At 38.4% G+C, this 16,392-nt stretch overlaps 1 protein-coding gene across 5 annotated transcripts; it reads left to right on the top strand.

The window, feature by feature from the left end:
- The first annotated feature begins 145 nt into the window (after positions 1-145).
- On the top strand, positions 146-14,878 carry LOC127631319 (hepatocyte nuclear factor 1-alpha-like). Of its 5 annotated transcripts, XM_052109410.1 has the most exons (11): positions 146-2,619; positions 2,779-3,144; positions 8,362-8,561; positions 8,712-8,883; positions 8,991-9,193; positions 10,418-10,521; positions 10,935-11,076; positions 11,177-11,368; positions 13,653-13,768; positions 13,991-14,075; positions 14,186-14,878. In XM_052109410.1, the coding sequence occupies exons 2-11, from the start codon at positions 2,846-2,848 to the stop codon at positions 14,308-14,310; spliced, it is 1,638 nt and encodes a 545-aa protein (XP_051965370.1). In that variant the 5' UTR covers positions 146-2,619; positions 2,779-2,845; the 3' UTR covers positions 14,311-14,878. The 5 variants fall into 5 exon arrangements, 3 of the variants coding, with proteins under 3 accessions (XP_051965370.1, XP_051965371.1, XP_051965369.1); XR_007968935.1 differs by having other exon boundaries at positions 146-3,144; positions 13,653-13,810; positions 14,186-14,228; XM_052109411.1 differs by having other exon boundaries at positions 146-3,144; positions 8,715-8,883.
- The last annotated feature ends 1,514 nt before the right edge of the window (positions 14,879-16,392 follow it).

Genomic DNA, 16,392 nt, shown 5'->3' with positions numbered 1-16,392 from the left:
CATTTCTGATCACAGTTATTTGCTTTGTCTTATCTATATGGTTACAGTTATAGCTTTGCAGCTACTTACAAATAGAAGCTTTTAACACATACAAAGTACCTACAAATAATTATATATAACTTTCCTAAAAATTATTGATATAATTACTGTGAAGATGTAATTCAAAATAGGCTTATGAAGTATTTCTTTCCTTTCATTGTAATTGTAACTAACTCTTAGATATAGTTTATGATTTGTTTATGACAGGGACCATGGTAACTTAAATCCTTAATCGAATTTGAGTCTCCATTTGGAGTGCAGATATGGAGTGTGGATTATGCACTATTCTGCTATGGAGTTGTTAAAAGCTGAGGTTTTCAAACTGGGGTCTGGGGACCCCAACTGGCCAAAAGTGGTTGCTAGGGTGTCAGAAATAGCCATAGTCTCTCCTTGTTTCTAGCTAGCCCACTGGGGATTGTAAGGTAACATTTGCCTTTAAAGCTGCTTTTGGAACCACATTTGTGTGAAGAGCACTATATTTGAATTGAATTAAAATGTTTCTCTTCAGGTATATACATCTTACATTTCTATAGAAGTGGACAGAAAAATAAGAAACAGAGACCACTTACTACAAAGTTAATATTTATCCAGATAACATTTTAATAATTTCTTTTGACTTTATAACAATAGAAATACCTATGTTGTTTTTATTATATCATACGCTTATGTAATACTGCTTGTATAATATAATGCAGTTTGTGCAGTAAAATTGGTTTAAAGGAATAGTTCATCATTTACTCACACTCATGACATCCCAGATGTGTATGACTTTCTTCTGCAGAACGCAAAATATTTTTAGAAATATATCTCAGCTATGGCCAGAACTTCAAAAGCTCCAAAAAGCACATAAAGTCATCATAAAAGTAATCCATACGACTTCAGTGGTTAAATCTATATCTTCTTAAGTGATATGATAGGTGTGGGTGAAAAACAGATCTTTAATTTTTTATGAATCTCCACTTTCACTTTCTTCTTTTGTTTTTGTCGATTTGCATTCTTTGTGCATATCGCCACCTACTGGGCAGGGAGGAATTTAAAAGGACTAATGAGATAGTTAAACCAAAAATGTAAATTCTCATATCATTATCTGACCCTCAAGTCAACCTAGATGACTTTTATTCTTCAGCAGAACACAAATTAAGATTTTTACAAGAATATCTCAGCTCTGTATGTCCTCACAATGCAAGCGAATGGTGGCCAGAACTCTAAAAGTCCAAATATCACATAAAGGCATCATAATAATAATTTAGTGGTTTAATCAATGTCTTCTGAAGCAATCCAATCAGTTTTGGGTGAGAACGCCTGTTAACCCCTGGTTTAGAGAACATCCAGGACCACAATTTTAAGCACAGATTCTATTAGAGCAATAATCACATTTTACTACCAGTCCAGGACACAGTGTCAATAATAATGCATAGTTATCACTTTTCTCACATATTTTATGGAACATTTCATTTAACTTTAAAAACCGCAAAACGATAGAGTTAAGCTTTGTTACACTTCATATTTTTGCAGTACATTTGAACAATAGCCTGAATGATGATATAGGTTGGAAGTTTAGTAGACCCGAAGCTCTCTGATGTACTGTTGTCCAATAAAATGTATCTAAATATGATCAAACATCTAATTTATATAAGAAGCAAAATGACCAAATATGTTTGGTTCAAAGGGAAAGGAATATAATTTTCCATACCTTATTGACAAATCGTTTTTTCTTGTTTTAAGCATGAATCCCACCAAATGATTATTAGATTCAGTTGAAAACAAGACAACATATATTATACATTTCTGCTTCTCAAGTCTGATGATACACCTTTTTTGACATTTTGTGGTGCCTCTTCATGCTCAGCTGCACAATATATCCAGACAAATCAAATGATAAAGACAAATAATAGCAAAAAAACAGGGTTACCACAGTCATGGAAAACATGGAAATAATGCCTGAAAAGTCATGGAAAACTATATAGTGAATATACAGGACATTGGTCTAGGTATGCTACACAAAACCATTACCAAACCAGTCTAAATCATAATATGATATATTGTCCCTTGAAAAGTTGATAATTCTCTCCAACAATGGCAGCTATGTCTTAAATGGACAAAGCAGCATTTCTGCATTTCTCTTAATTATCTTTTTGGATCTGACACTTTTATTAAATCAGATTCGTTTGTTTTTTATATTGTACTTTTTTGTATTATTTTGTATTTTTACTTGTTATATGTGATGTTTCAAAATAAGACACTATAACAAGTTCACTGCAAGTTTTTAATGTGTTCAAAATGTTAATTTTCACAGAATGGTTAGACTCTACCTTTGCCCTTAGCACGAGTTGAAGCCAAAGTTCACCAAGAGAGAGGGAGAGAAAGAGAGACATAGTGACAGAGTAAGGGAGGAAGGAATGAAGGGGAAAACAAGTTAGGAAAAAAAAAACACATTTCAAAGTAACAGAGCAACAGGTGTCTAGACATCACACAGGAGCACAAATAGAGGAACACTACAAAATGAGGAAGGAAAAATGAAATCTTCGCATAAGATCTTAATCAAGAAGAGAGACAACTAAGCTCCAATTCTGGAAACAGGTACATTTTGGAATGAGAACAATATAGTTTTGGCTTCTACATTATGTGTGTGCACATCACAACTGTTTGCACAACGATGTGTGTGTTTGTATTCGATTGCTTTCTGCGACACAGACAAAGTTTGTGATTCCCTTTCCTTGTGTGTATGCGCACACATAGGTGCCTTCTCCAAGATCTGGGACCAAGTCAGAGGAACAACGGCTGCTGAGACACCTGAAAACGTGAGATGAATGGAAGAGATGACAGGAGAGCCGGAGGAGAACGAAGTAGCCAACTGTCAGCCTTGCAAGAGCAGCTGGTCTGGTCTCTACTGGGCTCAGGGTTATCGAAGGAGCTGCTGATCCAGGCCATGGGAGATCTGGAGAGGGAGCAGGCTTTAGCCGGAGTGCAGAGAGCAGATCGGGCTGATGGAGAGAGCTCGGAGGAGGGAGAGATGGACAATCCACCGCCCATATTCCGTGAGCTGGAGGGGCTGCCACCGGAGGAGAATGCGAGACAGAGAGGTCAAGTTGACCGTCTGTTGCAGTAAGTCTCCTAGTGTGCTCTTATGCACTTCCAGCAGGTTAAAGTGTACAAACTTCACAATCTAATAAGATTTTAGTGCCGAAGATGCGATCTGTAATAAGTAATTACATGTCAAAACATCAAAAGAATCTCTTCTTGCATTAATATGTTAGAACATCTCTATTAAATCCACTCGTGTTGTGACCTCTGTTGTTTTCCCTTTCAAACTTCCATCCTACTCCACAAATACCTGAATCAACCACTTCCTTGTCCTTTCCTGCTCTATTTCTGCTCACCGGCTTCCTCTCTCTTCTACTGCTCTGTGTCCAAACTGATGGGCTAAATATAAAGTAGGTTCCACCTTTTCTAGTTACTAATTACCCGCCCTATTCATTATTCTCAAGCCATTTCTATCTTTTTAATAAATTAGTTACATCGACTGGTTAAAATTAACAGAGTGATAGTGTACATCTCCCTCCCTTCCTCCCTCTCTCTCTTTCTCTTTGTGTACACACTTGGCTATAGTTATATTGTAAAGATAGCATGTTGTGAGGAAGCTTTGTTTCCAAAAGTCTAGCTCTTTGGACAGTTCAGTGATAACTGACTTGTGAGGAAGCACATGATGCACTTTATCTAAATTCCTTCGGGGGCTGTGTTTTGTGATTTGAATAGGTCAAATCTATTGTTATTGGGAACGTTGTGCATTTGTGAGTCTGTGTGTGTTCGTCTTGCATTCACAAGGGTTATCTGCAATCTGTTTTACTGGACTTTGTCCCCTTGTATCATGCCTTATCTTTCAGTGTTAGCATTGCACCCTCTCTACCTCTCTATTTGCCTCTCCCTTTCCCCTAACCCTTCTCTCAGTGTATTTCTAAAATAATATCTTGATTTTTTGTATGTTTTCTGTTCTTGACATGTACTTTCATAATTTTTTTCCTATGGCATGGTAAGGTCATTCTGTGTGTGCCTATGGTTTACTTCTGAGACAATTAACAGAATGTTGAACTTTACAGGAAACTTATATTATTGATCGATTTTCCTGTTTGTGTAATGCAAATCATTTTTTAAGTAAAACATTCATTTTCTGTTTTAGGTTTGTGACCATTATATATATATATATATATATATAAAGAGAGAGAGAGAGAGAGAAATATATAAATAATATAATATTTAAATACTCAATTCCACCCCAACAATTTTTTTTTAATCAATCTTACTGAAAGAATGTAGCACTTTAGGGTTTGGTAATGTAAGTTAGTCTTAGTAATGATAAATAACTACTGGTACTTTGTAAGGCTTTAACCACCATAGTTAGGATTGGGGATGATACTTTCCGAATCAGCCATTGAAAAACCCATATTTGTTGACTACTAAATGTTTTAGGTGGACACTTTTCCCCTATTGTGGTTCCTTACTGTCTATGGTGGTTACTCTGTGACAAGATGCAACAAACCCCTTAAGTTAAGAAGCCTCTTAGTTATCATTGGAATCATAATGATGCTAAGTTTTTTCATAACTTAAGGGGGTTGTTGCAACCAGCTGACGATACTTGGGATTTGAGGTGTGAAAATGGGATTTCTTGGAAATGAACGAAGGGAAGTGACAGTCAGTATCAGGTGTGGCCACCAGCTGCATTAAGTACTGCAGTGCATCTCCTCCTCATGGACTGCACCAGATTTGCCAGTTCTTGCTGTGAAATGTTACCCTACTATTCCACCATGGCACTTGCAAGTTCCCAGACATTTCTGGGGGGAATGGCTCTAGCCCTCACCATCCGAGCCAACAGGTCCCAGACGTGCTCAATGGGATTGAGATCCAGGCTCTTCACTGGCCATGGCAGAACACTATCTTGCAGGATATCACGCACATAATGAGCAGTATGGCTGGTGGCATTGTCATGCTGGAGGGTCATATAAGGATGAGCCTGCAGGAAGGCTACCACATGAGGGAGGAGGATGTTTTCCCTGTAATGCACAGTGTTGAGATTGCCTGCAATTACAAAAAGATCAGTCCGATGATGCTATGACACACCGCTCCAGACATGACGGACCCTCCAGCTCCAAATCGATCTCGCTCCAGAGTACTGGCATCGGTGTAACACTCATTCCTTCGACGATAAATGCAAGTCTGACCAAAACCCCTGGTGAGACAAAATGCAGTTTTGACTTGACAGTGAAGAGCACTTTTTGCCAGTCCTGTCTGGTCCAACGAAGGTGAGTTTGTGCCCAGTCCAGCCCCTCTCAACCTATTGTGGACAGTCTGAACACTGATGCACGGATTGTGTGTTCCTGGTGTAACTTGGGCAGTTGTTGTTGCCATCCTGTACCTGTCCCACAGGTGTGATATTCGGATGTACTGGTCATGTGCAGGTGTTGTTACATGTGGTCTGCCACTGAGATGATGATCAGCTGTCCTTCCTGTCTCCCTGTAGCGCTGTCTTAGGCATCTCACAGTATGGACATTGCAGTTTATTGCCCTGGCCACATCTGCAGTCCTCATGCCTCCATGCAGCATGCCAAAGGCACATTCACGCAGATGAGCAGGGACCCTGTGCATCTATCTTTTGGTGTTTTCAGAGTCAGTAGAAAGGTCTCTTTAGTGTCCTAAGTTTTTATAACTGTGACCATAACTGCCTACCATCTGTAAGCTGTTAATGTCTTATCGACCGTTCCACAGGTGCATGTTCATTAATTGTTTATGGTTCATTGAACAAGCATGGAAAACACTGTTTACACTCTTTACAATAAAGATCTGTATAGTTTTTTGAATTTTTACAAAATTATCTTGTGATGGAGGGCCTGTGAATCGGTCTCATCACGGAATTTTACTGTGTTCAATGGACGTATTCATTGTTTTACTCTCAATTTTGTAATACATATTGTGGTAATGTTTTACTGGACTTTGCCCCCTTGTATCATGCATCCTAATTCATCCTATTTATTGGTTTCTTTTTAACTCTCATTTTAACTAATTCTTATGTATTTATTCAAATATTTTGTATTTAAGAGTGGAAAGGTGAGGGTTAATTTTATTTAAATAATGGTTTGTTCCAATTAGTAAATGTGGGAAAATTGTGTATTTAAACCATCCGCCACTAGAGAGAGGGAAGGATATGGACAAGTGTAGCACTCAAGTGTTTGAGCACATGGACAAGGTTGTAGCGCTGCTCGAGTGCAACTATACTCTAGCCTCCATTAATTAGAGAGGGAAGTAGGTGCTCAAATTTGTACCAGAAACAGGGCTATTTTTAAAAAAAAAATTTTTTATGTAACCTTGTTTTAATGAGTACTTTTAAAACACTATTTATTTGCACATTTGCACCTCTGCTGGGTTAAACATCTTTTTTGGAACACTATACCTTCTCTCTGGTGTGATTCTCCTTGTGACTGCTCTGGTCCCTGTCACATATCTTTAAAATACAGTGTCCTGAAAAAGGGCCATTTCAGTTTTTGCTGAGTTTTATAAATGGCAACAAAAAGCATCTTCTTTGCAATAAGTGCTAATAGTGGCAGATACTATTTGCACCCCTAATTAAATACTAGCATACAGTATAGGAGCATCACTGCAGCATGTTTGCTGTGTTTATTTAGAGTTCCACTAGAAATCAACATTTACATGAATTTTATATATATATATATTAAAGAAAATATTAAGATTAAGAAAAGAGGGACGAAAGGCAGATTTGAATTCGGGTTGTCCGCAGGAAAAAAAGCACAACTAGTAACAGTTGTTACACCCAATGAAACTGCAGCAACACTCAAGGTGCAGTTTGTCTTTGTGGCAGACAGTTCTCTTGCTCATCATAAAGGAGGAAGCAGGAAATGTAAGCGCAGCGTATTTCTAGCAGGAAGACTAGCAGCTGTACATCATCGCACCATTAGCTAGGTAACTCCTAGCCGATCACATGTAAGCCATTGCTTTATAAGTCTGTTCACAATCCATCACATTGCTGTTTCATTGTGCTAACACGGCAACCTCCACCACCCCACCACCATCAGTTGAGTCCCGTCCTGCATGAGGTTAGGCTCCTGGCCCATGCCTCCTATCTCCTGCAGGATATGACGGTTCCGAGTACAACTTCTTCGACCGCCAGACGGGGCTTATGCCAAAGAGAGACATTCCATTTTCTGTTTTATAACCATCAAATAAATGCCATCTTGAATTTCACTCAAGTCTGCAAGTCTTCATGATAAAACTGGGTTTACAATAAAGACTTTTAATTCAACACATCATAAAACTGCTTTTCAGCATAATATAACCAGACACACACACACACACACACACACACACACACACACACACACACACACACACACACACACACAGCTCCATGTGCTCTTTAATTCTAAAGACTTTTCAGTCCAGCAGGCGGAATGCATGCATTTAACGGCTGTGTGCACCTTTATCCCTCTGCTGGCTGATTGCGGTAACTCAGCGTCAGGCGTCAATCCTAACGGCCCAGCCCCACCCTCCTCTTTGTCATAGTCTTCAATTTCGGTGTTACTACCAACCAGACTATTGGAATGCAAATAGCCACACTGTGTGGCAGGTGCAATTTACACCTAATGCAAATAGTCACTCCCTGTAAGGTGTCCTTGAGTGCCGAGAAAGGCGCCTTTAAATAAAATGTATTATTATTATTATTATTATTACTCCAACGTAAAATAAATGAATACATTTTTTTTTTTTTTTCAAAATTGAAATTCTAAAACTTCCAGGCACAAATAGCACAGCTTCCTGAGAATGACCCGCTAATAAGTATTGTGCTATTCTTGTAGCATATTTGTAAGAACTTGTTTAGAAACAGTAAAGCATTTTAATGTTCTAATCCTCGTGGTGGTGTAGTGATTCAGTGGCGGAGGAAGAATCTCAGTTGCCTCCGTGTCTGAGACCATCAATCCGTGCATCTTATCACGTGGTTTGTTGAGTGCGTTACCGCGGAGACATAGCGTGTGTGGAGGCTTCACGCTATTCTCCATGGCATCCACGCACAACTCACCAAGTGCCCCACTGAGAGCGAACCACATTATAGCAATCACGAGGAGGTTACCCCATGTAACTCTACCATCTCTAGCAACTGGGCCAATTTGGTTGCTTAGAAGACATGGCTGGAGTCACTCAGCACGCCCTGGATTCGAACTTGCGGTAGTAAGGGGTGGTAGTAAGCATCTTTACTCGCTGAGCTACCCAGGCCCCATTTTACACTGATTATAACACATTGATTAATTTCTTTGTTAGAGAGGATTCTTGGCATGTAGCTAAAATGGTGAAGAGCTACATGCAGCAGCACAATCTACCCCAGAGAGAGGTGGTAGAGTCCACCGGTCTCAACCAATCACATCTCTCCCAACACCTCAACAAGGGCACACCCATGAAGAATCAAAAACGTGCCATGCTGTATAGCTGGTATGTCAAGAAACAGGCAGAGATTAGCCAACGTGAGTATGACATTTCGTATTTTTTTGTTATGTAAGGTTCCGTTATAATAAGCCATATAAAATATGCACTTAAAGAGAAGATGTCAAACCGCTTAAAATCAAATCCCAACCAGAATGAACTTTGCATTGGTTCTCTCACACTAATCAAAGTAGAATTCACCAACGCCAGTCGAGGTGAGGAATCTGGGGAGGATGGCCGAAAGGGACGGAGAAATAGATTCAAATGGGGCCCTGCCTCCCAGCAAATCCTTTTCCAGGCTTATGAACGACAGAAGAACCCCAGTAAAGAGGAGAGGGAGGGATTGGTGGAGGAGTGCAACAGGTAAGAGAAGACCGGGCAATGAAAGAGTGAACTGGGCACCATGAACCTAAATTGCCTATGTTGGTAAAGTTGCGACTTGTGCAACACCTAATGTGTATGTGCTTTAGAGCAGAGTGTCTACAAAGGGGAGTGTCTCCTTCTCAGTTAGCTGGTCTGGGCTATAATCTGGTGACAGAGGTACGTGTATATAATTGGTTCGCCAATCGGCGCAAGGAGGAGGCATTTCGCCACAAACTTGCACTGGACACGGCTTACAACAGCCAATCAGCACCCTCCACAGGCCAGACTCTACCATCCAGTCCTTCACCAGGTAGCCGTATAATTTCATTCAAAGTAATACTTGTCCATATGTCATCTTTGGAATGCTGTTATCAATCCAAGGTGCATGATATTAGCAGAGCATTAGTAGTCCAGTAGAGCATGAAATTACACTTCAGAGCCTGGTTGCAAGAAAAGGTATAATTGTGTGTTTTGTCACTAAACGTTTTCTTAACTTAAAGGAAAACAGTTTACCGAGCTCAGCACAAGTTAAGCTCAATCAACAGCTTTTGTGGCATAATGTTGATGAATAATTTAGACTCGTACCACTTTTACTTAAAAACAAAAATAGAAGCAAAAATCGAGGTTACAATGAGGCACTTGCAATGGAAGTGAATGGGGCCAATTTTTGGAGGGTTTAAAGACAGAAATGTGAAGCTTATAATTTTATAAAAGCACTTTCATTAAAGCTGAAGTATGGAATTCTAATTTGCGCCACCAAACAGAATTGCAAAAATTAACTTTTTTTCAAAACAGCTCTCTGAATATGCCCCCCATTGGCAAAACAAAGAGATAGTCCCGCCCCCAACTCATGCCAATGTTTGAGTAATGTTGTTTAGGCAGGTCTAAGCGGGTTGCTCAAAAGAAAAAGATAACTTTTCAAAGTGCCACAGAAAGACATTGCTAACAGTTTTCAAGGAAATGAACCAATAAATGGCTTACTAATAGTTGTCTTTATTTTAACACTGAAAAAGTTACATACATCAGCTTTCATTTCTCTGTTAAAACTAATGTATTACAGAGCTTTAAAGTTCTTTAAATCATTGTTCTACATTTTCATAGCAACAAAGTTGTAAAATTGGTTTTAACTTTACACAGAAATTGTTAGTAAGCGATTTTATAACACTAAAATCATGTTACCATGCATTTTGTTTTTGTCTTGTGGCTATACTTTTGAAACAGTGAGTATTTTAAAGTTAATGGATAGACCCCATTCACTTCCATTATAAGTGCCTCACTGACACCCAGATTTTTGCTTCTTTTCTTTTAAAGAAAATGAGGGACGAGTCAAAAGTAATTTTTGTGGTGATTGACATTATGCCACAAATGCTGATGATTGAACTTAGTTTGTATTGAACCCGGAATATTCCTTTAAGGCGTTTCTTGCAACTGGCTGCAGATTTTGAAACTTTTAAATTACTTTTAGTTCTTACCTTCTGCTTAGTCATAAAATTTTACATTTCTACCTACCTTTCTTTTGGTGCACACTATGAAGGTCTTAAATACACAAGGGACAGGGGTGGTGGAGGTCGTATCGGAGCCAGTCCAGTCCAGCTAGTACCCAGCCATACACTCTTGGACACGCACCACCACAAACCAGTGAGATTAATAAACAGGGCACACTTCAAAAAAATAAATGACATTGACATTGATGCATTTGGTAGACAGTTTTTTCCAAGTGACATGGCATTCCCTGGGCATCAAATCCATGACCTTGGTGTTACTTGAAATGCCATGCTCTACCATTTGATCTACAGCTAGTAGAATTTTTTAAAAGAACCCCCAAGAATTGATGAGCTGGTTCAGATGTGTTTGCTTATAGTTGAAGCTAAACTCTGCAGGAAGGCATATCACCAGGATCAGGACTGAGTACCTCTGATATACAGCACAGGAACACTTTACGGACACAAACACTAGTGGTTATTGTATTTAAGGCAAATAAGCTAGAAACTTGATTTGACATTCAATGTTCAGGCAAGAAACAAGTCTCAAGTTTTTTTCTCCTCACCTAGGCTTCAGGAGGGGGTTCCTTACCTCCTGTTAGTACTCTCACTTCTTTGCATGGAGTGTCAGGATCCTCAAATGCCCATCAAGGACTGATTATGGCCTCGCTACCAAGTGTAGTGAGTCTGAGGGACTCCTCACTTCTCATAGGTATTATACAAGCATGATGGGGTATTGTGATCTGTATTAACAGCTTAAGATCAAAACACTTGTCATTAATGGCTAATAATGTACATGTATTTTACTACAGGCTTGACATCCTCCCAAACACAGACAGTCCCTGTGATCAACAACATGGGTGGTGGGTTTACTACCCTCCAGCAAATCTCGTTTCAGCAGCAGCTTCATACCGGTCCTCAGCAGCCAATAGCACAGCAGCTTCAGGGTCACATTAGCCCTAGCTCATTCATGACAACAATGGCCCAGTTGCCAGTAAGTCACAGTAAGTACTTCTGGTATAAAGGACATTTCTTTATTCATGATTTTCACAAAAGATGCAGACATTACAGGAATGTTCTGTGTTCAATTCAAGCTTCTATTTTTGTTAAAGGAACAGCTAAACCAAAAGTAATAGTCATAATTTTACCGTTCCAAACCCATAAGACTTTCTTTCTCATGAGGAACACAAAAGGAGATGTTCTAAATGAACATTGTGGTCTTCTCAATACAATGGTATATAATTAAAGTAGTCCATGCAGCTCATGCATATGTCAAGTCTTCTGAAGGCATTCGATGGGTTTTGGTGAGAAACAACCCAAAATTTAAGTCATTTTTCAGTGAAAAGGTTGACGTCCGTGTTCACGTGATAATTTATGTTGTTTAATTTAAGTTGTTTAGCACTAAACAATGAAAATTTAGCAAGTGACGTCAACATTTTCACTGAAAAGGAGTTTAATATAGGGTTTGTGCTCTAAACCTAACCTCTATTTAATGTCTTCAGAAGACTTGGAACACGACACACACAAGCTGTGTGGACTACTTTTGATCTGTTTGGGTGCTTTTTTTATGGACTAAAAGCAAAATGTTTTTATTTTGGTTCGTTCTGTGCAGAAATTGTGTTTTTTAGTTCTGTTCTGGCATTCAGCAGCTTCCATTCCAAATGGTGAATGGTTAGAACAAAATAAAAGAATGGTTAATAATGTTCTTTTTAAAAAATGTCAGTACTCTGTGCTGGTGGTGGGTGATGTACCAGTTTCAGTGTTGCCAGATCTCTCAAGCGAAACAAGCCCCTGTCTGGAAAAACAAGTTCAAAATAAGGGACTGGCCTTAGCCAAAATAAGCAGTATTACATTTTTACCATGTGGGGGAATTACATTGTTTTACCACAAGCAAAGTATACAGTATCCTATATAAAATAATATCCTTTCTCAATATTAAATACATCCCCCAAAATATTTCAATATTACATCTGGCCATCTAAAATGATTTAATAGCCTGAAAATTTGCCTTTGGACTGAACGTCATCTTATGCTGGCTGAATTATTTTTTGTACCTACAGAGAGCACATGCACAGCCCCTGTTCTTCTGGAGATAAAAAAAACTCCTGTATCAACTTTGTATTGCTTTAATAACTAACATTGGGTAAAACAGGAGGAGCACAGACTCATTGCTCTTGGCTCTTCAGCTGTAATAAGTCAAATTAAATGTTTTCAAAGTATGGCCTGAAAGAAAAATTTATTTCAGCTTCTCAGTGAAATCTGGCAGCATCAAATCTGTATTAATGCATCTAACAATAATTCAGTGAAGACTTGGAAACAACTGCGAAATATGCTCTTTACCTCTAGTTTTTTTTCCTTGTATGTAGATTAACCGTAGTAATTATATAAAGTTGTTATATAGTTCTTCAGCAGGTCAGGGAATGCTACATTGACAACATGCAATTATGCAAAGAAATATGTGATGCAGCGGTTTCTTTCAGAATAAAAGTACATGCTTCATTTCTACTAAAAAGAGAGAAGCCTAATTTTTGGGGGACAACAGGGAGTGGTGGAATTCCCAAGAATTTATGGTGGAAAACCCTTTGGCCTTTGGTTTCATGAATAAATTACCGGTAAAAAAATTAACCAGTTACCAGCATGTAAAAATAGCGTTTTTACTCCGGAACAATTGATAGGGACTTTGTTGCTGTTTTTACGTACGTTCTATGAAAAATTCAGTTTGTTTTCACCTTTTCTTTTCATTCCATGAACTGTTTTTAGTCTTTTAGTTGCTGGGAGAGTCTTCTGCAACTGCTATTGGGTCTTTCAATAATGTATAATGTTCGAGAAAGGGCAGCCAGTGGACCTTTGGTGCTCCCCTTTAGGGGGTTGGGGATTCAACATGTCTCTTTCTGGATTCTTTGTGCATTTCTGGTGAATGTTACCAGGTTTACTGGTTTACATGGTTGTGATGACAAGTTGGAAAGTGAAAATAAGGTTATCAAGGTTTCTATAACACAAGTCTCATGTTAGCATTTATGGTTGGTATAAGTTGTTAGCAAAAGTTTAAATTTTTTCCCGAAACCATTCTGGTGCAATTCCTTGCCCTGCGGACTTCTGCAATAAATTACTATAATTACAATTTGTGCTTGATTTTATATATTTGTTCATAACACAATTGCTGGCGATAGAGCTTTACTTATTTTGAGCCCAGAAAATTCCATTAATTGTTGTTTCTGATTATATGTTTGCCTTATTTAGCTGAAATAATGGACTTGACCAAAACTGTGTTTTTATGTTGTTTTCCAGTGTACAGCAAGGCAGACCTGACCTGTTACCCCTCCTCTAGTCTCCTGTCCCAGGCTATGGTCATTGCAGACAGCAACAGCATTGGAACGCTGACCAACCTCACAGCTATTCGCCAGGCATGAACCAAACACTCTGGCCTAGTGTAGGAATTCTTCACAGTGAGAGAGAGAGAAAAAAAGACAACAATCATTCATTTGAATAACTGCTGCATTATGCAATTCAACGAAGAAATATGCAAGAGGAATTCACGGCAGAGAAAATATACTTCACATAATAACCATACAAACTACATGTGACTCTGACTCTTTGAAATGATCTATCTTTTCCCTCTCTATCAGATTCTCGCCTCAGATCCCGAGGATCACACAGACACTCCCAGTGAAGATGAGTCTTTACACCTGCAATCCACTTCTCCAGAGCCAGGTACTGACATTCTCAGAGCCAAATTCAGTAAAATTTCAGGTATTACCGCAATAAAATCAACACTATTATAGTTCTGAGTACCTATATTTCTCTTTTAATCACATTTTTAGTGTCTTCGGGCAGTTTGGAGCTCTACCCTCAGATGAGCGAGACCCATCCTTCTCACCTGCTCTCCTCTTCACCAGGGGACATAGACCCTTACAACCCTACACAGATGGTCTCTACTGCACAATAGCTGTGGGTACAGATGGCAATCCCACTTCAAAACATGGAAGAAAGCTGCTGAGATTATTTCAGATAGAAGGAATGATGCTGATCCATATGAGAAAAGCGAACTTTTTAGATGCATCAGAAAGAGAAAAAAACTGATGACATATGAAATATGTCACCACATGCTGCCTAACTATTCTCAAATATTTTATGAAGTTTGTGGAAATATATGTAAATTACACTCCTGAGGGGACAATTTCGTCTTGTTTAATCCAGATTAATATACTAAATTATTTTGTGGACAAGTAGAAGCTTTAGGTTTCAAAGTATGTCACTGTCATTCATTTAGAGAACTGGGCATCGAAATTGAAATGTGCTAGAAATTTGTATCTAGTCAATCTGATAATTAATGAAAAAAAGATGAAAAATTTATAATAAAAAAAGTCAAGGGTCATAGCATGAACACTTGTTCATTCCTGATGAGAAACAGGTTTTCTTTGAAATCAGTGCTGTTACTGTATAATAATCATAATAAAATATAAAAAATATATATAATTTCAACTTCTGTTTAAACACAAATTATAAAGTCTTTCAGTCACTCCTCCAACTTGTCTGATCTTTATCCCCCTCTGGCTGATTATCTCGATTCAGGTCCCCAGCCCCGCCAGCCCCGCCAGCCCCGCCTCCTCCTCGTCACAGTGACCCGCACATGTTTTCGTGGGATTCACCCTAAAAGAAGTGTGTGCATGTACTATCATAAGCAGGAGTCAAACTCACTTAGAGCTGGGAATGGTTCTTCTTTTAAAGGGTGGAGGTGGTGATTGCTTCTTCATTCATTTTCCAGGAGCAGAATGTGAAGTACAAGAAACATGTCTCAGTTCAAAAAGTTGTAAAACTGTCTTTCAAAACTTCACTGGTAGTCCTATTTGTGCATTAACGGAAGAATTTCTTAGCTAAACTTTATTTCAAATACCATTTCTCTTAGATAACATGCAAAATCAATAGTATGAGATATGTATCAGCAATCAGTCTATTATAGGAGGTCACTCACCTTCTTCATTGTGCTCTTACGCTCTGTTTTCAGACTGACCAGGATTTGAGTTATCAGTCTCACATAACACCTCTGAAATACACCTAATGTTGTGTGTGTGTGTGCCGAGGAAAGAGAGAGATCATTCTGACAAACAATAAGAGTTTTAAAATGACAAAGATATTGTGGGAACTGGGATTTTTGTCTCTTCTTATCCTGTCCAATAAGGCTCATAACATTTTTGCAACATTGGAGCGAAACTCTGGGGTTGTCCTGAACTCATTACCATCATGTTCAAGTTTTAAAACATCTGCTCTGTGTTAATAAATCTATTAAAAAATAAATAAATAAATACTTAAATCAAATCTCAAAATGTTGCATGTGCAAATTATAAATCTTAAGGCATTGTTTAAATCAGCCAACTCACCTATGACTGTGCCTTCTGTCTCCATCTAGGTGGGGTAAAAACAACACTAAATAAGACCTGAGATGTTTATGTTAAATTTGCCAATATTCCCAAATTGGCTAGTGATGCAATTTATTAATTACAAACATCTTGAAAAGGTAGACAGTAAGGTTATATGGATCTCCATACGGATTGTGTGGAACCTTTACCAATGATCTTGACATCCTCTGATCCAAAGCTCCACACCGCCTCACACCGAGTTTTTATCTTCACTGCTGTTTTCAGACATTGTCAACATTTATTTGACCATAGGGGATATCTTGCATTTTAATAAACACAGTTAGGACTTGTGAAGCATGTTTTGTTGGTCAGGAACTGTGCATTATTTTAGTAACAAAGTCACTATATTCTTTATCGCTCTAAATGTAATGCATTGCAAGAACAAGAGCCGCTCATCAGTCTTTACTCATGAAACTAAACGAAAAAGAAAACACTGATGTGCAATTACTGTTCGGCACTTTACTGGAGCCATATGATGACATAAGGTTTGGATGGATGGATTTTGATTTTTTTTTTACACAACCAGTTTAAAGTATTTTTTTTTTCTTGTAATATTTTTTTACATCAACATTTATAATATAAGCATTGTTTTAATACCATTGGGACTGTTT

Source organism: Xyrauchen texanus, chromosome 37, assembly GCF_025860055.1.
Source record: "Xyrauchen texanus isolate HMW12.3.18 chromosome 37, RBS_HiC_50CHRs, whole genome shotgun sequence".
NCBI lineage: Eukaryota > Metazoa > Chordata > Actinopteri > Cypriniformes > Catostomidae > Xyrauchen > Xyrauchen texanus.
This window is presented reverse-complemented; position numbering and strand designations above follow the sequence as displayed.